Raw genomic sequence first — 24250 nt, forward strand, 5'->3', positions numbered from 1 at the left:
AGAGAGTATGCATTATGAGGAGAGACTAAGGGAGCTAGGGCTTTACTCTTTGGAGAGAAGGAGGATGAGAGATGATAGAGGTGTACAAAATATTAAGAGGAATAGATAGAGTGGACAGCCAGCGCCTCTTTCCCAGGGCACCGATGCTCAATACAAGAGGACATGGCTTCAAAGTAATGAGTGGGAAGTTCAAGGGAGATATCAGAGGAAGGTTTTTTACCCAGAGAGTGGTTGGTGCATGGAATGCACTGCCTGGGGCGGTGTTGGAGGCAGGTACATTGGTCAAATTCAAGAGATTGTTAGATAAGCATATTGGAGGAATTTAAAATAAGGGGATATGTGGGAGGAAGGGGTTAGATAGTCTTAGGCGAGGTTTAAAGGTTGACACAACATTGTGGGCTGAAGGGCCTGTATTGTGCTGTACTGTTCTATGATTCTATGATTCAGTTCCTTGTACATCAGTCCACTGTACCTGTCCCCCTGTACCCCAGTCCCCCGTACCTGTCCCCCTGTACCTCAGTCCCCTGTACCCCAGTCCCCCTGTACCCCAGTCCCCCTGTATCACTGTCCCCTGTACCACAGTCTCCCTGTACCACAGTCCCCTTGTACCTCCTGTCTGCCTGTACTCCAATCTCCCGTGTACCTCCTCCGACCAGTTATTACCCTCTGGATGATGACGCCCTGCAGGTCCTTGTGATTATCGGCATGATTGTGTGACAGGGGTACCGCCCACGCTCCACCAAGGAGAAGCCGGCTGTGGACTCTTCCCGTGCACATCCACATTGCCTCCAGAATTCCAGCAGAAGTGCCTGCTTCCTACCCCCGGATCCATGTCCCACTGCCAGGACTGGTATCCAGGCCACCTGCAGGGGCACCTGCCCTACTCCCATTGTCTGTCCCAGCTGCTGTGCTGCCTGTCAGCGGTTCAGTCACAGAACCACTGGCCCAGTCACCTGGGCCGACAACCTTCCTGCCTCACAACTGAGGTCTGAATTCAGTTAATCGACAGAGGCACAGATTTCTATTAGAGAAACAAAAGGACTGCGGGTGCTGGAATCCAGATGAAAAACACTCTGACACTGGAGGGACTCAGCAGGCCGGGCAGCATCCGTGGAGAAAAGCAGGCGGTCAACGTTTCGGGGTCAGGACCCTTCTTCAGGACTGGAGATAGGAAAAGGGGGAAGCCCAATATATAGGAGGGAAAAGCAGTGCAGTGATAGGTGGACAGAAGAGGGGAGGCGGGGTGGGCACAGGGTGGTGATAGGTAGATGCAGGTAAGAGATGGTGATGGGCAGGTGCGGGGGAGGAGGGGAGAGCAGACCCACCGGGGGGTGGGTCAAAGGTAAGGAGAGAGAGAAAAAAAGGGGTAGGAAAGAGAGAGAGAGGCTAGGAGAGGGAAGAAGAAAAGAAGTGTGGTGGGGGGGGGTGCTTGGTGTGGGGAAGGGGTGTGGAGATTACCTAAAGTGGGAGAATTCAATGTTCATGCTGTCAGGCTGCGAGGTTCCAAGACGGAAAACGAGGTGCTGTTCCTCCAGTTTGCGCTTGGACTTCTCCCGGCAGTGGAGGAGGCCGAGGACGGATGTATCAGTGACAGTGTGGGAGGGGGAGTTGAAGTGACCGGCAACGGGGAGATGCAGATCACGGTTACGGACGGAGCGCAGGTGTTCTGCAAAACGGTCGCCTAGTCTGCGTTTTGGTCTCACGAATGTAGAGGAGGCCACACTTGGAGCACCGAATGCAGTAGATGATATTAAGGGAGGTGCAGGTCAATCTCTGTCTCACCTGAAAGGACAGTTTGGGTCCCTGGATGGAGGTGATATGGAGGTGGTGTAGGGGCAGGTGTTGCACCTGTGGCGGGGGCAGTGGAAGGTTCCCGGGGTGGGAGCGGGATGGGTGGATGGGTGGGTGGGGGGGCAGAGGCGTGAACGACGGAGTCGCGGAGAGAGCGGTCCCTGCGAAAGGCAGTGAGGGGTGGGGAGGGGATGATGTGCTTGGTGGTGGGGTCCCGTTGGAGATGGCGGAAGTGGCGGAGAATGACGTGTTAGATACGTAGGCTGGTGGGGTGAAATGCGAGGACAAGGGGGACGCTGTCCCTGTTGGGTCTGGGAGGGGTGGGGGTGAGAGCGGAGGTGTGAGGAATGGCAGAGATACGGGTGCCAGCTCTCTCGACCACAGTTGAGAGATTTCTATTAATCCTACACTAATCGTGGCATTTAAGAGGCTCTTAGACACCTGAATATTCAGGGAATGGAGGAATATGGATCATGTGCAAGCAGAAGAGATTTAATTTATTTCAGTGTCATGTTCAGCACAGACATTCTGGGCCAAAGGGCCTGTTCCTGTGCTGTTAACTGTTAATCCCATTTTATTCAAGGTTGTCAAGGTCCCTCATGGTAGGTTGATCATGAATGGGGTCCACAGTGAGTTGATAGTTTGGATTCAGAACCGGTTTGTCCGTGGAAGACAGAGGGTAGGGGTGGAGGAGTGTTATTCTGGCCGGAGGTCTGTGGCCTAGTGATGTTCCACAGGGATCCAGACTGGGACCTCTGCTGTTTGTGATACATATAAATGACTTGGACGAAAATGTAGATGGGTTGGTTAGTAAGTTTACAGACAACACAAAAATTGGCGGGGGGTGGAGACCATGAAGAGGATCGTCAAAGGATACAGCAGGATGTAGATCATTTGCAGATATAGGCTCTCTGGCAAATGGAGTTCAGTCTGTGCAAGTGTGAGGTTTTGCACTTTGGGAGGTCAAATGTAAGGGGAAAGTATACAGTTAATGTCTTATGAGAAAAGGTTGAGTGAGCTAGGGCTTTTCTCTTTGGAGAGGAGGAGGATGAGAGGTGACTTGATAGAGGTGTACAAGATGACAAGAGGCTTTGATCGAGTGGACAGTCAGAGACTTTTTCCCAGGGTGACAATGGCTAACACGAGGGGGCATAATTTTAAGGTGATTGGAGGAAGGTATAAGGGGGATGTCAGGGGTAAGTTCTTTACACAGAGAGTGGTGGGTGCGTGGAACACACTGCCTGCAGAGGTTGTGGGGGCAGATACATTAGGGACATTTAAGAGACTCTTAGATAGACACATGAATGACAGAGAAATGGGGGCTATGTGGGAGGGAAGGGTTAGATAGATCTTAGAGCAGGATAAAATGTCGGCACAACATTGTGGGCCGAAGGGCCTGTACTGTGCTGTCATGTTCCATGTTCTATGTTTTAATGGCAGGATCCTTAGCAGCACTGATGTACAGAGGGATCTTGGGGTCCACGTCCATAGCTCCCTGAAAGTGGCCACCCAAGTAGATAGAGTGGTAAAGAAGGTTTATGGCGTGCTTGCCTTCATCAGTCGGGACACTGAGTGTAGGAGTAAGGAAGTCATGTTGCAGCTGTATAAAACTTTGGTTCAGCCCCACTTAGGGTATTGCGTACAATTCTGGTCGCCCCATTACAGGAAGGGTGTGGTGGCTTTGGAGAGGGTGCAGAAGAGGTTTACCAGGATTAGTGGGTATGTGCTATAAGGAGAGGTTGGACAAACTGGAGTTTTTTTCTCTGGAGCGCCGGAGGCTGAGGGGAGACCTGATAGAGGTTTGTAAGATTATGAGAGGCATGGATAGAGTAGACAGCCGGTATCTTTTTCCCAGGGATGAAATGTGTAATACCAGAGGGCCTGCATTTAAGGTGAGAGGGGGAGAGTTTAAGGGGGATGTGCGGGGCAAGTTTTTACACAGAGAGTGGTGGGTGCCTGGAATGGGCTGTCGGGCTGGAAGCAGGTACGACAGAGGTGGTTAAGAGGCTGTTAGACAGACACAGACACGGGGGGGAATGGATGGATGTGGATCATGTGCAGGCAGAAGGGATTTAGTTTAACTTGGCCTTGTGTCCGGCACAGACACTGTGGGCTGAAGGGCCTGTCCCTGTGCTGTTTTACGTTCCACGTATTCTCCCAGCGATTGGAGGTATCGGCCAGTGCTGAGCTCGATGTTAAACTGGGAGAGAACACACGCAGGTACAACGCTGAGAAACGTACGGTCAGGATGTCAGACTGCTCCCCGAACTGGGTTTCCTCACCACACAGTCTCTGCAGTTAGTTGGACCCTGAAAGGGACCCTCAGTCCCCTCCCCTCCCTGAAGTCCGGTTTGCTGTCCTGCAGTGGCAGAAGACCGATCAGCAGATGGCAGCACTGCCCAACCTTCCCTGTAGTATCACTCCGCAGAGGGCATGGGTGTGGGACGGCACTGTGAGAAGCTGGCATCAACCCTTTGTGTGTGGTCCGTCTGTGAATGTGACTGTGCGTTACACTGTGCAAAGTTGGCATTAACCCATTGTGTGTAGTACAGGTTTGAAGACAATATTAACACATTGTGTGCAGTACATGTATGAAAGCAGTATTAACACATTGTGTGTAGTACATGTTTGGACGATATTAACCCATTGTGTGTAGTACATGTATGAAAGCAGTATTAACACATTGTGTGTAGTACACATTTGAAGACAATTATAACCCATTGTGTGTAGTGTGTGTTTGAAGATGATATTAAGCAATTGTACGTAGGATCATTAAGTCATTCAACCCTTCAGCCCAACTGGTCCATGGCGACCAAGATGCCCTGTCCAAACTAATCCCATTTGCCAGCATTTGGCCCATATCCCTCTGAACCTTTCCTATCCATGTACCCGTCCAATTGTCTTTTAAAAGTTGTTAACGTATTTGCCTCAACCACTTCCTCTGGCAGCTCGTTCCACATACATACCACCCCTTGTGTAAAAAAAGTTGCCCTTTAGGTTCCTATTAAATCTCTCCTCTCTCACTTTAAACCCATGCCCTCTAGATTTTGATTCCCCATCCCTGGGTAACAGACTGTGCACATTCACCCTATCTACACCCCGCATGATTTTATACACTTCTCTGTCTCCTACACTCCAAGGAATAAAGTCCCAGCCTGCCCAACCTCTCCCTATAACTCAGGCCCTTGAGTCCTGGCAACATTCTGGTAAATGATGTCTTTCTTATAAGAGGGTGACCAAAGCTGTACACAATTCTCCAAGTGTGGCCTCGCCGACATCCGGTACAACTGCGACACAACATAAGACCAGAGTGGCAAAAGCCTTCTTCACCACCCTGTCTACCTGTGCCTCCACCTTTGGGGAACCATGTACCTGAACTCGTTGCAGTTGTACAAGACGTTGGGGAGGCCACGCTTGGAGTATTGTGTACAGCTGTCCTACCACGCTCCCCAGGGCCCTACCGTTCACTGTGAAAGTCCCAGCTTGATCTGACTTTCCAAAATGCAACATCTCGCACTAATTTGAATTAAGCTCCATTTGCCGTTCCTCTGCCCACTTACGCAGCTGATCAAGATCCTTCTGTAACGTAGGACGTGTGTGAAGACAGTATTAGTCCATTGTATGTAGTATGTGTGTGAAGACAGTATTAACCCTTGTGTGTAGTATGTGCGACCATGACATTAAGGCATTGTGTGATTCATGTTTGAAGATGACAGTAAACTGTTTTCTCCTCTGTACATTTAACGATAATTGCCAGTGAAGCATTTTGACCCAGCTTTTGACCCGGGTTATGATTCTTGCAGTCACTGCCACCCGAGAATCCCTAGTCCGCAGATTTACGCTGGCATTTTTCATTCTGTTCCAGTTACAAGCATCACGCTGTTTGAAGTGGGAGCACTGGCGTGGGGAGCATCGCTACTGCTGTTCAGTCGGGGGCTCTTCATCATCATCAGTGTCTATTACTATTATCAAGTGGGCCTCAAGCCTAAGAAGGTGTGAGGAGCCGGTGGGAGCTGGTGCGACTGACCGAGAGAGTGCTGACCATGCAAACTCTGAACCCCACGTCAAGGGATTTATTTTGTAAATTTCTGCATTGTGTTCTGTTTCTCTCGCTTGGATTTGTGCCTTCCTGGTTCTATTGTATTAAGAAATTGTGTGTGCTCATTCTGTATGTGTGTATGTGAGTGTGTATGTGTGTGTGTGTGTGTCTGTCTGTCTGTGTACTTGTGCATGTGTGTGTCTGTGAATGTGCATGTGGGTGTGTGTGTCCATATAAGTGTGTGTCTGTGTGTCTGTATGTGTGTGTCTGTATGTGTGTGTGTCTGTGTGTGTGGCTATCTGTGTGTGTGTGTGTGTGTGTGTGTGTCTGTGTTTGTGCATAAGTCTATATATGTGTGTATATGTGTCTGTGTGTGTGTCTGTGTGTGTATCTGGCTATCTGTGTGAGTGTGTCTGTGAGTGTGTGTTTGTGCATAAGTCTATATAAGTGTGTGTGGGCACGTGTGTGGGTGTGCATGTGTGTGTGTGGCCGTGTGTGGGTGTGTGTGTCTGGGCGTGTGTGTGTGGCCGTGTGTGGGTGTGTGTGTCTGGGCGTGTGTGTGTGTGGCCGTGTGTGGGTGTGTGTGTCTGGGCGTGTGTGTGGGCGTGTGTGTGTGTGTGTGTGTGTGTGTGTGTGTGTGTGTGTGTTGTCCCTGGGTATGTGCAGCAGCAGTTGGATGACGTTGAATTATTTACCTCAAGAATGATCAATAAATTTGTGGTGTGAGCCGGTGGATGGTTTGATCAGTGGGACCAGCACCGCACTCATCCTCCAGCAGGGGGAGCCAAGGGCCCACCAACCCTCCAGGACCATCCCCAGTCACCAAAACCTCATCTCCAGGGCATCATCCTGGAGGGAGGGAATACCGTTCGTGCAGGGAAAGAACTGTTGCCAGGATCGGGTGGTGTTGGTGCTGCGTGTGATTCAATTTCAGTAAAAATAAAACACAATTAGAAGTGTCCTATCCAGCTGTGTGGTGTGACCATTGGAAAGCACCCAGACCTTTCAGTCCATCGTGTCCCTGCCAGCCAAACATGGACTGTCGGTGAGTCCCAGTTCCAGAACTTGCTCGGTAACCCTGCAGGTTACAGCTTTTCATTTGTCTGTGTGCGGCTCCTGTTTAAACATGAGGAGGCTTCACCCTCCAGGGCTCCAGACTCCCACCACCACTAGAGTGAAATCATTTTCTGCACAGCTCCCTTTTACCAGTTGACTGAACTCCACAGCCCCCAGTGACTGAGCTCTCCACGAAGGGAAATCAGTCCATCCTGGTTCCCTTGGCTGCCTCGTAAGTAATCTTATCCACCTCAATTAAATCTTCCCTCAGTCTCTTTTGTTGCAAAGAAAACAACCCCAGCCTGGGCAACACACACAAAAAGCACCGGAGGAACTCAGCAGGTCAGGCAGCATCTGTGGAGGGAAATAAATAGCGGACGTTTCGGGTCGGGACCCTTCCCGCCAGCAGAGTCACAGACCCATCATATCCACACAGAATCAGGCCATTCAACCCACTGAGTGCGTTATGGCTCCATGCAGACAATCCCATTCCCCTAAGCCTCTCCCCACTGCCCTGCAAGCTCATTCCTCTCACACACTCATCCACCCCCCGCTGCAAGTGCTGCGCCTGAACCTGCCCGCGCCGCCCTACCGGGCAGCGCACTCCTCTCCCTGCGTAAAAGGACTCTTCCTGGTGTCACCTTCGGATCTTCTGGCAGTCACCTCCGTTTTGTGTCCCCCCCCCCCCCCCCCACCACCTCTGTCGATGGGAACAGTTCCTCTCTGTCCGTACCCTTCACAATTTCAGGCACCTCCCTCGGATCTCCTGGCACCTTCACTGTTCCGATGGGGACAACCCCATTCTTCCATCTGCCTACGGTCCCTTGTTACAGGAAGCATTTTGGTAAGTCTCTCCTGCACCCTCCCTAGAGCCTTCACATCTTTAGTGCAGTACCCAGAGCTGTACTCTAACCAATGTTTTATAAAGGCTCATCTTGCACCTGTAGTCTGCAGCTCTTATTGTAAGCGCCCAGGGTCCTCCATGCTTTGGTAACCACGGACTCAACCTGCCCTGCTACTTTCAACAAACTATGTGCAGACACCCTCCAGATCTCACTGTTCGCTCCCTCTTAGAACTACCCACAAATCTATATCCCTTCCCAGGATTAAACTTCGTCTGCCACCTTTCCTTCACCTCCAGCTGCCTCTCCATCTCTCCGTAAACTCGATTGAGGTCCTTCTCACAGTTCACCATGCTTCCAAGTAATCTTTCACCGCAATGAAACTGTGAGGGATAAGAACACGGTGCTGCCATGATGGAGCCACTGCCTCACAGCTCCAGCTTCCGAATATGTTTGTCGTATTTCTCAACGATTTGGCCGAGAATGAAGGTGGCAGGATTGGTATGTTTGCAGCCGACACCAACACTGGTGGTGCGGCGGACAGTGAAGTTTGTCCAAGGTTACACCAGGATCGATATCAACTGGGGAAGTGGACAAAGGGAACGGCTGGTGGGATTTAACTCAGACAAGTGCAAAGTGGTGTATTTTGGGAAGTTAAACCAGGGCAGGACATACACAGTGAATGGCAGGGTCCTGGGACCCTTACAGAACAGAGAGATCTAGGGTTCTCTGAAAGTGGTGACGCAGGTAGACAGGGAGGTGAAGAAGGCATATAGCACACTTGCCTTCATCGGTCAGGGCACTGAGTACAACAATTGGGACGTCATATTACTATTGTACAAGATGTCGGTGAGATCACACTTGGAGTGCTGTGTACAGTTCTGGTCACCACACCCTCACAAGGATGTGATTAAGCTGGAAAAGGTGAATAAAAGATTCACAAGGATGTTACCGGGACTGGGGGGCTCGAGCTGGAGACTGGATAGGCTGGGACTGTTTTCCCTGGAGTGAAGGAGGCTGAGGGGTGACCTTATGGAGGTTTATAAAATCACGAGGGGCTGTAGATAAGGTGGATGGTCACCGCCTTTTTCCCAAGTTAGGGCAGTCTAAAACTAGAGGGCATAGGTTTAAGGTGAGAGGGGAAAGAGTTAAAGGGGATCCAAGGAGCAAGAGGGTGGTGGTGGTGGTGGTGGTTGTGTGTGTGTGTGTGTGTGTGGGGGGGGGGGCACAAGCTGCCAGAGGAGGTGGTAGAGGTGGATCCAATTACAATGTTTAAAAGACATTTGGACAGGTACATGGATAGGAAAGGCTTAGAGGGACATGGTCCAAACGCAGGTGAATGGGACTGGCTCAGGTAGGTAGCTTGGCTGGCATAAACCAGTTGGGCTGAAGGGCCTGTTTCCGTGCTCTGTGACGCTAGAAAGAGATGTTCTTCACATCTCCTAACAAGTGTATCTGTAACACAGTGTGTGTCCCTTTAAGTGTTCTTCCCTTTAACTGTGTCTACCATTACAGAAGGCATTGGGGCAATACATGGCCACCAAAATGACACTCTGCCTCTTTACAGAGTGGTCTCAGGGGTTATTAGTGGGTCGGGTGTTCAACGATTCCTCAATCAACTGTTCCGTTCACTGAATTCGACTCCACTAAGACAGCAACGCTCAACGATCCAGCCAATGACACAAAGATAGGTGAGGTGAGAATATCAGGTGGCCACAACTGGATATAGATTGATTAGTGAGTGAAATCTTGGCAAACGGAGTTCAACGTGGGAGGCGCGAGGTTATGCACTTCGGTAAGAGGAATCTAAAGGCAGTGTATTGTCTACATGGGGAAAAGTTGCAGATGAGTGAAGCACAGAGAGATCCAGGTGTTCTTGTGCACAAATTGCAAAAGGTTAGCAGATAGGTTGCTGTATTTTGGCCTTTATTGCAAAAGGCTTGGCATTCAGAAATAGGAATGTAATATTACAGTTGCACAGGGTGTTGGTAGGGCCACACCTGGAGTACCGTGCATAGATTTGGTTCCCCTTGTTTAAGAAAGGATATATTTAGAAAGGCAGTCCAAAAGAGATTCACTAGGCTAATGAGAAGATTGTCCTAAAGAAGTTAGGTTGATATTCTTTGGAGCTCAGAAGAACAAGAGGAGATCTTATTGAAACATTTAAAACTCTGATGGGGCACAGCAGGGCAGATGTTGAGATGTTTCCACGACTGGGAGAAACTCGAACGAGATGATATCGTTACAAGATAAGGGAGGCAGGCGGTTATTTACCAATAAGGCATGTGGGAATTTCTTCTTGCAGACGATGGTGAATCTCTGAAATTCTCTGCCCCAGAGGACGTGGAGGCTGGATCACTGGAGGGATTGAAAGAGGAAGGAGATAAGGAAATCAGGCAATTGAGATCCACAGGGAACCGGTACAGAAGGGGCACAGGGTCCTGAGGCAGATCAGTCACGATCATAGTGAATGGCGGGGCAGCGTTGTGGGCGGAGAGGCCATGTTCTATGTTCTAACACTCCAGCTTCAGACACTTTGTTGCCGTATAACTCCTTTATTGCAAATATTTCACAAGGCAACCAGACACGGACAATATTACGAGCAGCTCTACATTTCCACCTTGAAATACACACAGTACAGAGCCAAGTCTAGTGGTGTGGACCCAACGTCCGCACTTCCACAGAGTTCACGCCGTAAATACAGAGACATTTCATATATAAAACAGCTTGAGGTTCGGGGATTATTTTCACATCACACCAACGCAGGAAGCCACTCAGCGTTTGTCACGGATTAGACTGTACTCCACACAATCCCACAGCCCCTGCAGGGTTTCTGCTTGGTTTGGCATCCGTGTGTTGGGCCCTTTGGCTGCACCCATTCGGAGGAGGAGAGTGAAGGAGACCTCTGGAGAGAGAACGGGCCCCTCCAGTGCCACGTCCCTCCAGGACGTGTCCAGTGACCCAGGGGTGCAGGCACATCCGAAGTAACGTTGAGGCAGGTCAGTCTCACCATCACCCCCCCACCCCCCCACCCCCGGTACCAGTGCCGGGAGGTGTATGTTCACCAACACCCTCATACCCACAATGTGTGACCACTCACCTCTGCCCCAACTGAGTCCATGGGACAACCTCACCCAGCACCCACAGGTGTCCCAGTGTGAGTCTAAACACATACACACGTCCTACAGCACCCCTCACACACACACACACCCTACAGCACCCCCACACACACACACACACGCCCTACAGCACCCCTCACACACACACACACCCTACAGCACCCCCCCACTCACACACACGCCCTACAGCACCCCTCACACACACACACACACACACCCTACAGCACCCCCCCACACACACACACACACGCCCTACAGCACCCCTCACACACACACACACCCTACAGCACCCCCCCCACACACACACACGCCCTACAGCACCCCCCCCACACACACACACACACCCTACAGCACCCCTCACACACACACACCCTTCAGCACTGCTCACACACACACACATCCTACAGCACCCCTCACACACACACACACCCCCCACCCTACAGCACCCCTCACACACACATACACACACATACACACACGTCCTACAGCACCCCCCCACACACACACACACCCACCCTACAGCACCCCTCACACACACATACACACACGTCCTACAGCACCCCTCACACACACACACACACACACCCTACAGCACCCCTCACACACACACACACACCCTTCAGCACCGCTCACACACACACACACACACACACACACACACACACACACACACACACACACACACACACACACACACACTACAACACCCAACCCACGCCTGTATACCTGCACCTTGCAACCCCTTTGATAATGGGACAGTGGATTGGCTCCCTGCTGGGGGAGATTTCCCCTCCGATGCCCCATTCCGGACTGTGGGAGTGGGGCTTTTCCCTCCGCACCGGAGACGGGTGCGTGAGCAGCCAGAGGAGCAGCCTGGGACACCCTGCTCCGAGCTTCAGGAGTTTCTCAACATCTGCAACGGTTGCCATCCATTCCGACACTCGAGAGTTCACGTGGGGCCTGTCGGGAATGGCCTGACTACCTGGTGCTTGGGGAATTGAGGCACCACTCCCGATCCCAGCCTGTGCTGTACTGTGTATGTGGTGGTCAACTAACCCCAGCCACTGCCCATTCCCCATCAGTCCCTCCAATCACTCACCAGCCAACAGCACCTCCCATCCAACCCTTCCACTGGATACTGAAAGGCCTGGACAGAGCGGACGTGGAGAGGACGTTTCCAGTAGTGGGAGAGTCCAGGATCCGAGGGCACAGCCTCAGAATAAAGGGACGTCCCTTTAAAACTGAGCTGAGGAGGAATTTCTTCAGCCGGAGGGTGGTGAATCTGTGGAATCCGTCACCACAGAGGGCTGTGGAGGCCAAGTCATTGGGTGTACTTATGAGTAGGTTCTTGATTGGGAAGGGGGTTAAGGGTTACGGGGAGAAGGCAGGAGAATGGGATTGAGAAACAAAAGACCAGTCATGATGGAATGGCGGAGCAAACTCGATGGGCCGAATGGCCTAATTCTGTTCCTGTATCTTATGGTCTATGCAGGGCTCTATTTGAAATATAACAGTTATCACATCCTCACAGAACGTGCACCGGTGTCAACCTGAACACTAAGCCCCGAATGACGTTCACCGACGTGCTCCCCTCTCCCGCTTGCGGGAGGGCACACAGCCTTTCCAGTAAAAGGATAGGATTCCCTCAACCACATGGAGCGTGATGGGCCTGATCCATTGGAGGTGATGGGACAATACACTGTTAATGGCAGGAGCCTCAGCAGTGTTGATGTACAGAGCGATCCTGGGGTCCATGTCCATAGCTCCCTGGAAGTGGCCACACAAGTTGTTAGGGTGGTAAAGAAGGCGTATGGCATGCATGCCTTCATTAGTCGAGGTACTGAGTTCAAGAGTCAGGAGGTTATGTTGCAGCCTTATAAAATAGGTTAGGCTGCATCTGGAGTATTGCATTCAGTTCTGGGCGCCCCCCCCACCCCCCCCCCACACCCCATTATAGGAAGGATGTCGAGGCTTTGGAGAGGGTGCGGAAGAGGTTTACCAGGATGCTGCCTGGATTAGAGGGCATGTGCCGAGGAGAGGTGGAACAAACTTGGATTGTTTTCTCTGGAGTGACGGAGGCTGATAGAAGACCTGAGAGAAGTTAATAAAATTCTGAGAGGCGTAGGTAGAGTGGACAGACAGTATCTGTTACCTAGGGTCGAAATGTCTGCTATAATAGGACATGCATTTAAAGTGAGAGGGGGTAAGTTCAAAGGGGATGTGCAGGGCAAGGGGCAAGTTTTTTTACAGAGTGTGTGGTGGATGACTGGAATCCACTGCCAGGGGTGGGGGTGGAGGTAGAAACAATAGAGGCGTTTAAGAGGCTCTTCAATAGGCACTTGAATGTACAGAGAATGGAGGGAGATGTACCATGTGCAGGCAGAAAGGAGTAGGTGTCATTAGCTTTAGTTCAGCACAACATGATGGGCCAAAGGGCCTGTTCCTGTGCCGTATTGTTCTGTGTTCGATGTGATGGTGAGCACTGACCCCTGTCCTTCTCTGCTTCCTCGACAACCTCTCAAGTTGCAGAAGGCACACCTTAACCTCTCCCACCACTCCCACCATCCTCCTGCCCGGTTCTAGCTGCAGGGTTACCTGGCGGCGGGAACCACCCCGCCTCCAGTGGCACAGTTTGTGCCGGAATCTGTGCCAGGAGAGGGAGGGTGCGTCATCAGCCTGTCACCCAGGGCAACGGGTTAAGAGAGAGGGGGCGTCAGATCCCCAGAGGGTGAAGGTCACTCGCTAGTTCCACCTGGGATGGGGCAGGTGACTGAAGGTCAGTGGATGTATTGAATGCATTGAGACATCAGCCAGAAATCCAACACTCTGCACAGTCCACTCACTCCAGGGTAGTAGTCACTTGATTAGGGCCCCAAGCACCATGTACCGCTTGGAGGTCAAGGTCACAGCTTCCTCTGCAGTTTGCAAAGGAAGGGGAGGGAGGACAAACATGCACCAGATGACACCGGGGGATCAGTGGTGGAGAGGGTCAGCAGCTTTAAATCCCTGGACGTTAACATATCAGGTGACCTGTCCTGGGCCCAGCACATAGGTGTAATCACAAGGAAGGCGCGCCAGTGTCTCTAATTTCTTAGAAGGTTAAGGAGGTTCAGCTTGTCACTGAACACTCTAACAAACTTCTACAGATGTACTGTTGAAAGTGTCCTGACTGGTTGCATCATGGCATCACAGCAATTCGAATGCGCAGGAACGTAAGAAGCTGCAGGGAGTGGTGGACTCAGCCCAATACATCGCGGGCACATCCCTCCCCACCATCGGTGGTATCTACAGGAGTCGCTGCCTCAAGAAGGCAACATCCATCATCAAAGATCCCCACCATCCGGGCCATGCCATCTTCTCGCAGCTCCCATCGGGCAGGAGGTACAGAAGCCTTAAGTCCCAAACCACCAGATTCAAAAACAGCTACTTCCATTCAACCATTTGGTTCTTGAACCAACCGGCGCCACCCTAATCACTACCTCAGTAGAACAACACGATGACCACTTTGCACTACAATGGACTTTGTTTTGTTGTAATTTTGTGTCCTTTCTTGTACAACTTTGTACAATTTCGGATTCTGATGCTATGTGCCTGTGATGCTGCTGCAAGTAAGTCTTTCATTGCACCCGTACATACGTGTTCTTGTGCACAGGACAATAAACACGACTTGACATCAAGCAGGGTGCTGAGCACTGCAGTGGAAGCTCAGCGTGCTGGCGTGCGCGAGCTCTGACTGCTGCCCTCTCAGCTGCGGACTACACGAGCCAAGGCTCTCTCGGTGCCGCCCTGGGTCTGCTGACGGGACAGGCAGAGCCTCAACGGGGCAGCTGCCTTCTCTCAGGCCGGCAGCAGAGGTGCTCCCAACACTGCACTGGGTGAAGTGGGTGTCCGCAGCCGGGGCACGGCCTCGCCAAGGCCACCTGCAGTCCCCTCTGCTGAACATTAGCGGCCATTCACCAGCTGGGGGAACACGGCGTTGGAGCACTAGGGCAGCCAAGGGACATGGGAGGCAAGCACTCGGGGCAAGCACAAGGGTGAGTTGGTTTAGTTCTGTATGCTACATGTCACAGTTTCATTTAAGAATTGGACTGGGATGTTTATGTTTGCAATTCCAATCACTGTGATAGAGCTGATAAGACTTAAGACTGTGGAATGGGGAATTAGTCGTGGAGTCGTAGAGAGATACAGCACCGAAACGGGCCCTTCAGCCCACTGAGTCTGTACTCTCCCTCAAGCACCCATTTTGTGCACTAGTCGTCTTCTCCCCACATCCCAATCAACTCCCTCCAGATGCTACCACTCACCTGCACACTCGGGGTAATCTACAGTGACAAATTAACCCACCAGCCCAGACAACAATCGGAGAAGGTGCAAACTCCACGCACACAGCACCGGTGGTGAGGATCGAACCCGGTTCTCCGGCGCGGTGAGGAAGCAGCTCTAACCCGCTGTGCCACTGTGCTGCCCAGCGGAAATAGGGGTGTGGTCAAAGCTTTTGGATGAACTACTCCATAAGCAACCTGTTCTTGCTCTTTAGCCGTAGGGTTGGAGACTGGGGCTGCCCCTTGTGACGGTGACATCCTGGGTGAACAGACTACGCTCATTGCGGGGCTCCGCCAGAGGATCCAACCACTTGCGCAGTGGCGCAGCGGGTAGATCCGCTGCCTCCCAGCTCCAGAGACCCAGGTTCGATCCTGACCCCTGCTACTGCCTGTGTGGAGTGCGCACGTTCTCCCCGTGTTAGAAAGGATGTACTGATGTTGGAGAGGGTTCAGAGAAGATTTACGAGGATGATTCCTGGAATGAAATGGCTGACATACAAGGAGTGCTTGTCGATTCTTGGGCTGTACTCATTGGAGTACAGAAGAATGAGAGGGGACCTCACAGAAACACTTCAAATGTTTAAAGGACTGGACAGGGTAGATGTGGCTAAGTTGTTTCCCTTGGTGGGTGAGTCCAGGAAAGAGGGCACAGTCTTAGAATTAGAGGGTACCCATTTAGAACAGAGATGCAGAGAAATTTCTTTAGCCAGAGGGTCGGGGATTTATGGAATTCATTGCCACGTACAGCTGTGGAGACCCGATCATTGGGGGCGTTTAAGGAGGAGATTGATAGGTATCTAATTAGTCAAGGTATCAAGGGATATGGGGAAAAGGCCGGGAATTGGGGCTAGATGGGAGAATAGTTTAGCTCATGGTGAAGTGGCGGAACAGACTCGATGGGCCAAATGGCCTACTTCTGCTCCTTTGTCTTGTGATCTTGTGACCCGTGAGGTCCCCTCCGGATCCTCCGGTTCCCTCCCACCTCCCGACCTCCTAATTAGTCAGGGTAAATTGCCCCTAGTGTGTAGTGAGGGGTAGAATCTTGGGGGGGTGCGGGGAGGGGGGAGTTGGGGAGAATAGGGTACAGGGAATCTTAGCGGGGGAATGGAATTGTTTGTGAGCTGGCATGGGTGCGAAGGGCCAAATGGCCTCCTCTGTCATGACAAACGATGGAAGCGTGGTCCCGGCAGTCTCTCGGGGAAGTACGGTCTTCATTGTACTCCCAGGAGTGGATGACCTTGTGTTGCTGAGCTACACTGGGCTCTGTTTGTGGCTTCCCACAGTGAACCAGTGGCACTGCAGACCTCCCCCCCCGTGCACCCAGACTCGGCCCACTGGTATTGCTGCCCATAGTTGCATTCCCTTCAATCCCAGTCCAACACCGAGATTAGCATACTGTCAACACAAGTGCGCCATGCTGCCAAAGGCCCCCAGTATCATGGGCCTTAGCCACTGACAAAGGAAATGCACCTTCTACCTGCACATCTCTGGCGAGAGAGAGAGAACAAGTCCCCGTTTGGCCAGAGAGCTCCTCTGAGCTCCCTGCTGCATGACGACGGCTGGAGAACCCCAGGGACACTGCAGATATCTCCAGCTCCGTCAAAGGATCCCGCGCGCAGCTTCAGCGCCACAGTTACCTTTGGGGCCGTCCTGCACTGCGAACTTTCTTCCCGTCATTCCCCGTGAGCCTGCATTCCCAGAGGAATGCACCCCAGCGCCAAACCCTCAAATCCTTAACCCTTAACCCTTGCCACTTCGACCTCTGTAAACCGAGGCGATGACAGGGGTGCCGCCAGAATGCACAGGCACTTGCAGGGTTGCAGCAACAGCCAGGAAAGACTCAGCTTGCGACTGAACCTGGACGGTCCCCGGAATGGTGCAGGTGCCAGGGCTTCACACGTAGAACCATAAGACACTACAGCACAGAAAACAGGCCATTCGGCCCTTCTAGTTTGTGCCAAAACTTTATTCCGCTAGTCCCATTGACCTGCACCCAGTCCATAACCCTCCAGACCTCTCCCGTCCATGTATCTATCCAATTTATTCTTAAAACTTAACAGTGAGCCCGCATTTACCACGTCAGATGGCAGCTCGATCCACACTCCCACCACTCTCTGGGTGAAGAAGTTCCCCCTAATCTTCCCCCTGAACCTTTTCCCTTTCACCCTAAAGCCATGTCCTCTCGTACTTATCTCTCCTAATCTAGGTGGAAAGAGCCTACTTGCATTTACTCTGTCTATACCCCTCATAATTTTGTAAACCTCTATTAAATCTCCCCTCATTCTTCTACGCTCCAAGGAATAAAGTCCTAACCTGTTCAATCTTTCCCTGTAACTCAACTCCTGAAGACCCGGCAACATTCTAGTAAATCTCCTCTGCACTCTTTCAATCTTACTGATATCCTTCCTATAGTTAGGTGACCAGAACTGCACACAATACTCCAAATTTGGCCTCACCAATGTCTTATACAACCTCACTATAACATCCCAACTCCTATACTCAACATGCGGCGGGAAGAGGAGCCATCTGCTGGAGCTTTGAGTTCCAAAATGGACTTCAGCAAGGCAGGGTCCCACCCGGGAGACTGGTCCAAAAGGTTAGCGGCCCACCAGATCCAGGGCAAGTTGGCAAACTGGAGCCAAAACTGGCTTGGGAATGGGAGACAAGAGGGTGACGGTAGAGGGTTGTTGCAGTGATTGGATGCCCATTGCTAGTCAGCATCTGTGCGACTGATGGAGGAGCAGGGAGGCGCAACGAATGCAGGTTGGCACTGAAACTCCAGGGATTACTGGGCCTGACTGACCACCCAAGGACTTTACGGCCCAGCTAGTTATCTGCCGCACTGGTCGTAGGTCTCGGTTTGTAAAGGCTGAAAAGACGGATCCACCCAGGGACTCAACAAATTGTTCCAATTAGTTGTTACTCAAGGAAAAGGGAGACATTTTCCATGTGACGCCCTGTCTGCTCACGGGACCGACAGCATTCTGTTTGCCCTCCAGACCAAAGGCCCCACCTGCCACCTCAGACCAAGCACCTTTGTCTCTTCTCCAGACTAGGGACCCCCATTCTGCCCCCACTCCCCAGACCAAAGACCCTCATTCTGCCCCCTCTCTCCAGACCAAAGACCCCCACTCTGCCCCCACTCCCCAGACCCCCCATTCTGCCCCCACTCTTCAGACCCACCCCTATTCTGCCCCCACTCCCCAGACCGACTCCCATTCTGCCCCCACTCCCCAGACCAAAGGCCCCCATTCTGCCCCCTTGCCAGACCAAGGAGTCCCATGTCTGCCCCCTCTCTTCCCCCAGACCAAGGATACCCATGCCTGCACTCTCCCACCCCCTCCCCCACCCCCACCCCCACACACAGAGCTGGGAACGCCTCTCAGCTCCTGTTTGCGTCTCCCCCTCCCCTCCTGCCCCCTTCCCCTCCTCCTCCTCCCAAGGGTCAGCTCCTCCAAGTTCGGGATCTGCGGTCTGCCGCCCCAACACAGGGCACTCTGTCAGCTCCTCCCCGACCCACAGGCAGCTGATCTGGGAACCCCCCCCCCCCCCCCCGTCTGGTCCCTCAAGGTCTGTCTCAGTGTACCTCGCCAAACACGGGCACCCGATTGTTCGCTCCCCTTCCCTCACTGTCCACTCTGAAGGAAACCTGATCTGCTTATCTCTCTCCCCAGACCAATGAGAATCTGCTTGCTCCCTCACCACCGCCCCTCCCACCCCCCCCACCCCCCCCAACACCCCCCCCCCCCACCTGTCTGCTTTCCCACTCCTGGACTCTATCTGCTCTGGCTTCCAGCCCAAGAGGAGACACACTGACCTCATATCTCCTGTGCGGTTGTGTGGACTGCAGAAGAAGATAGTGGAGGGGGCAGTTCACTGTTCAACCTCCTCCTCCCACCTCAAGGTAACAGAAGCTCCCAACCGAGGAGCAAAACCTTACACAAACGTGTCAAATTATAAACTATCCACCTCATTACAAAAGCCACAGAGCATAAAGCAAATCACATAAATTCTGAGAAATATCAAGAATCAATACTGCGAGAGAGATTTTCCTCTTGTATATTAATCCAGTCAATATTGTGAGCACATTAGGTCAGCTACATATCTCTGCACAATTAATCCCCCCCTCCCCCACCCCCCCCCCCCCCCCCCCCCCCCCCCCCCCCCCCCCCTTACCCCCCTTCCATTGGTCCACAAGAAAAGGCTGTTCACTGCTTCCAGTGAAGTTCCCGGTCCAGCCCTCTCTTGCTTCGTGCTCTCAATTAATAATCTCACAATTAGGTGGTTGGTTGAAGTGCCCGTCCCATTGAAGTGCTGTAGCCCAGGGAATCCAGTCCCTGAGGTGGGAGCAAGCTGCTGTCTGTATCCATCAGTGTCAAATATGTAACACAGTCCAGGGTCTCACTCAGCACAGCTGGGCCAGGTAAACTCATCTACGCTCGTTGGAACAGCCAGATTGCAAAGATCATCACACAGATCTGAAAACAGAGAGAGAAAATGGGTTATTTTTTTTTTCTTTTTTTGCTACATGTACACTTTTATCGATTGTCAGATCTCCAAGTCTCAGTCTGGAGATCTGAGGACAAAGTCAAGGCTGATACTCCAGTGCAGCACAGCACTGTTGGAGATGCCATAGGGGGTGTAAAGTTGAAGCCCATTCAGCTCTGCCACATGGACATAAAAAATTCATTGGCTTTTCAGAGGTCAAGTCGGGGAGGGAGGGAAATCAGTCACAGTCACTCCACATACTTTACTCAGATTTCCTGAAGGCGTCTGATAAAGTATCACGTCAAAGGTGACTGTGGACATAATAGCATCAGAAGTAACTCTGTGACCCGGTAGAAGATTGGCTGGCTAATGGGAAACATAATTGGGTCTTGGTCTGGTTGATGCTGGTATATCCACAGGGATTGGTGTTGGGGCCACAAGTTTATAATTGGTTTATTATTGTCACGTGTACCGAGATACAGTGAAAGATTTTGTTTCGCATGCTATCCATACAGATCATTCCCAAACCTAAGTACATCGAGGTAGTACAGAGGGAAAAGCAAAAACAGAATGTAGAAGGCAGCATTACAGCCACAGAGAAAGTGCAGAGCAGGCAGACAATAAGATGCAACAGCCATGACGAGGTAGATCGGGAGGACAAGATTTCATCGTTACCGTACGAGAGGTCCTCTGAAGAGTCTATAACAGAGGGTTACAAGCTGTCCTTGAACGTGGTGGTTTGTGATTTCAAGCTATAAGTGACTTGGATGATAGCACCAAAGGTATGGTTGTTAAATTTGCTGTTGACAAAGAAGTAAGTGGGAAAGTAAATCCTGAGGGCAGGAGGAGGCTACAAAGGGATAGAGATAGGTTGTGACTGGACACGGATCTGGCAAAATGCAGCCTAAAGAGGGAAAGTTAGAAACTTTGGCCTAAAGAACGGTGTATATCTGAATGGTGAGAGAATGCACCGCTCTGAGATCCAGAGGGATCTGAGTGCCCGAGTACATGGTCAACGAAAGGCTGGTGATGCAAGTACTGTACGTAATGAGGAAAGCTAACAGAATGTTCTTGTTCATTGCAAGGGGAGTAGAATACAAAAGTAGGGAGGTTATACTTCAGTTCAGTCATTGTTGAGACCACATCTGGAGTAGACTACAATTTTGGTCTCCTTACTTAGGGAAAGACAATGATGTGTTGGGGGCAGTTTACCAGATTGATACTGGAAAGGGCGATTGCCTTATGAGGAAAGGTTAGACAGGATAGGCTTAGAAACATGAGAGAGGCCTTGTACGATCCTGAGAGGCCCTGACAGGCTGGATTTGGGAGAATCTAGGACTAGGGGTCACTAGTTAAGCCATTGACAGCAGAGACGAGGGAAGGGCTCTCCTCAAACAGGGCGTGAGTCTTTGGAACTCTTCTTCAGCAGGCAATGGAAGCAGATTCTTTGAATATTTTTAAGGTAGAGGGAGATAAATACTTGGTAAGCATGGAGGTGAAAGTTTACTACATGTAGGCAGAGGATACAATCAGATTGGCCTTGATTAATGCAGGAGTCAGGACATGTTATACTTGGGTGTGTGTCTATGCATGGGTGGGGGAATGATCAGGGTGGGGGGGATGATCACAGCTTAATACTGCACAGGACGATTATCGCTCAGTAAAGGGTGGCTGATAACAGAGAGCGTGAGGGGTGGGAAGGGAGTTCACAGGTTGCACGTTACACCATAGACAAGGGTGAGGATGGATGGTCATGGCTTTGTAAAGGACTCCACACAAGTTGAGTGGAGTCACAGCTCTATACAGGAGGAGGAGGAGGAGGAGGCGAGAAGCAAGCTGCTAGAGGAACTCAGCAGGTCAGGCAGCGTCTGTGGAGGGGAAGGGATGGTGGATGTTTTGGGTCGACCCTGCATCAGGAGGGGATGAGGGATGGGGATTGGGGGATGGGGGAGGATTCACTGCCTCTTTCATCTCCCGGGCTTGGTCTAAACTCTTTGCACGTCACTGAGAAGAAAGGGGGGGGGGGGGGGTTGGAGGTGAGAAAGAGAAAATAAGGTGGTCGGTTACTTGGGACAGTTTTGCACATTGGACGTCAAGTTCAAGTTCACTGTTGTCATGGGCATATACACACCCAGGGTATAAATGCCATGAAAATTAGCTCTTTGCAGCAGCACTACAAACGTGACAGATGTAAATTAACTTTAACATCAATTATACATAACTTACACACGCGCAGAAACAAACAACAAAATGCACACAACGACGCCAATGCAAGTTGAGAGAGAGAGATAACGAAGTATAGTCCGAGGTAGTGTTGGGGTTTCTCAGGCCGGTTCAAGAACCCGATGGCAGTGGGGAAGAAGCTGTTGTTGAACCTTGAGCTGTGGATCTTCAGGCTCCTGTGTTAACATATTGCTGGGATTAATCGGTGTGGAATCATGAAATTACCTCGATTATTAAGATCCAAATGGACAGACCTCCTGTCAGGTAAAGAATCTGCTCCATTTTGGGTGCGAGTAGATCAAAGCAGCCCTGAAAGGAAAAAGAAAGCGTGTTTCGATGTCAGTGATGGCGAATGGGAACTTATTGAAGTTCCAGCTAGTTTCTATCCTTTGGCACTAATGCACACCTAGGGGCAGAATAAGAGAGTTCTCCTCTGTAGCTATTCATTGGGATGGATTTGCCACAGTAAACAGCCCAGCAGCTTTTTTCTACGTACCCTACCTCCACAGGCTCAAGGACAGCCTCTATCCCACGATGATAAGACTATTGAACAGTTCCCTTATAAGATGAGATGGACTCTTGACGTCACAATCTACCTTGTTTGACCTTGCACCTTACTGTCTACCTGCACTGCACTTCCTCTGTAGCTGTGACACTTTACTCTGTATTCTGTTATTGTTTTTACCCTGTACTACCTCAATGCACTGTGTAATGAATTGATCTGTACGAACGGTATGCAAGACAAGTTTTTCACTGTACCTCGGTACATGTGACAATAATAAACCAATTCCAATACCAATACCTCATGCCAGCTGCAGAGGAAATGACAGTAGTCTCTTCCTAGACACTAATCTGCTGCCCACCAACAGTGATTAAGAGCCTACAGGACGGGGGGTGTGGCCAGTCCTCCACATCCCCTCCTCCCTTTATAAATGTGTGTGTGGTGCTGGGGCTGGATACGGTTTGGAGCAGCCGTCTCGAGTGCCGGAACTGAAAATGATCATTTCGTGATTCCACAGCTGAGCGACTTCACTGACTCTGCTTGCCTCTTCCAAATAAAAGATGTCGCCATAGTTCCTTTCCGAGCCTCCCTTATTGTGGGATCTGTGGGATCAAGACCCGCTCGGGACTTGTTTCTCACCCAACGCCCGAGGGCTGTATCGCTGACATTCCCACTCTTACCCTTTCCTGGAAACATCCATTGACTTGGCTTCTGGTTTCTATTCTTCCATCCCGGGACTGAGTTATAGGGAGAGGTTGGGGAGGCTAGGACTTTATTTTTTGGAGCGTAGGAGATTGAGGGATGACCTTTGTAGAGATGTATAAAATCATGAGGGGTATAAACAGGATGAATGCACACAGCCTTTTCCCCAGGATTGTGGAATCGAGAACGAGAGGGCATAGCTTTAAGATGAGAGGGGTGAGATTTAATAGGAACCTAAGGGGCAACAGTGATGGGCATATTTAATTTTCCCAGGGATCTCCCTCTTCTGAACCATCATGGAGTCTCATGACCCAGGACTGGTAATCACCTGTCCTTGAGATGATTTTGTTAAACTCACAATCCCACAGAGAAGGAAGGAGGGAAAGGTGCTTGGCTTTATTAATGACCTGGGGTCATAGAATCATAGAGTCACATAGCACGGAAACAGGCCCTTTGTCCCACTGTATCAATGCCAGTCATTAGGGAGATAGCTCCACCAACTCTATTTTCCAGCACTAGGTTTGCAGTCTCCTATGCTTTGACAATTCAAGCACTCATTCAGGTGCTTCTTAAGTGTTGTGAAAGTCCCTGCCTCTAATACCTTCTCAGCCAGGTGCTGCAGGTTCCAACCAACCTCTGGGTGAAAAAAAATCTTCCACAAATCCCATTTAAATTTCCGAACCCCTGTCTTAAACGTATGTCCTCTGGTCACCGATATCACTGTTACTCACTATCTACCCTGTTTATGCCTCTCGTAATTTTGTACACCTCAATCAAGCCCTCCTTCAGCCTTCTCCCCTCCAAGGATTACCCGATAACTCTAAGATTCTGTGATTGATGGATTAGGGAAAGCTATTGGCACCATGCAGGCTGCGTTGGTTATAGTGTGATCGTGATCTCGATCGGAAAAACCTGTTTAAATTTGAGCCTTGTAGGCAACTACAGCCTGTTCTTCTATAATGGGACTTTCTATAATGTGAGGTTTCTTAGAAATGTAACTATTATGCTATAGCGGAACTACCTGTGTTTCATTTTATGTTTTGTTAAATAAAGGATTACTGGCACATAAACATTAGGATATTTCTTCTTACTACTTCAGTTCTAATTACGTTAGCAAACGTTGACATTAAGAACAGTTCCAGCTTATTGAGTCATGGAGTCATAAA

The 24250-nt window shown here is 50.8% G+C and overlaps 2 protein-coding genes across 7 annotated transcripts in view; one reads left to right on the forward strand and one right to left on the reverse strand.

Moving 5' to 3' along the window:
- The window catches only part of tp53i11b (tumor protein p53 inducible protein 11b), a 99945-nt gene extending 94056 nt beyond the window's left edge, over positions 1 to 5889 (forward strand). For all 3 annotated transcript variants that reach the window (XM_052029620.1, XM_052029621.1, XM_052029622.1), the window contains one exon: positions 5657 to 5889. In XM_052029620.1, the coding sequence (XP_051885580.1) occupies positions 5657 to 5790 (134 nt within the window). In that variant the 3' untranslated portion in view covers positions 5791 to 5889. The remainder of the gene's footprint in view (positions 1 to 5656) is intronic.
- A 13484-nt stretch (positions 5890 to 19373) lies between these two features.
- LOC127577830 (tetraspanin-18-like) overlaps positions 19374 to 24250 on the reverse strand; it is a 184746-nt gene continuing 179869 nt past the window's right edge. For all 4 annotated transcript variants that reach the window (XM_052029419.1, XM_052029420.1, XM_052029418.1 and 1 more), the window contains 2 exons: positions 22106 to 22189; positions 19374 to 19647 (listed from right to left, as the gene is read on the reverse strand). In XM_052029419.1, the coding sequence (XP_051885379.1) occupies positions 19603 to 19647; positions 22106 to 22189 (129 nt within the window). In that variant the 3' untranslated portion in view covers positions 19374 to 19602. The remainder of the gene's footprint in view (positions 19648 to 22105; positions 22190 to 24250) is intronic.

The sequence above is a fragment of the Pristis pectinata genome, chromosome 14, assembly GCF_009764475.1.
Source record: "Pristis pectinata isolate sPriPec2 chromosome 14, sPriPec2.1.pri, whole genome shotgun sequence".
NCBI classification, from domain to species: Eukaryota; Metazoa; Chordata; class Chondrichthyes; order Rhinopristiformes; family Pristidae; genus Pristis; species Pristis pectinata.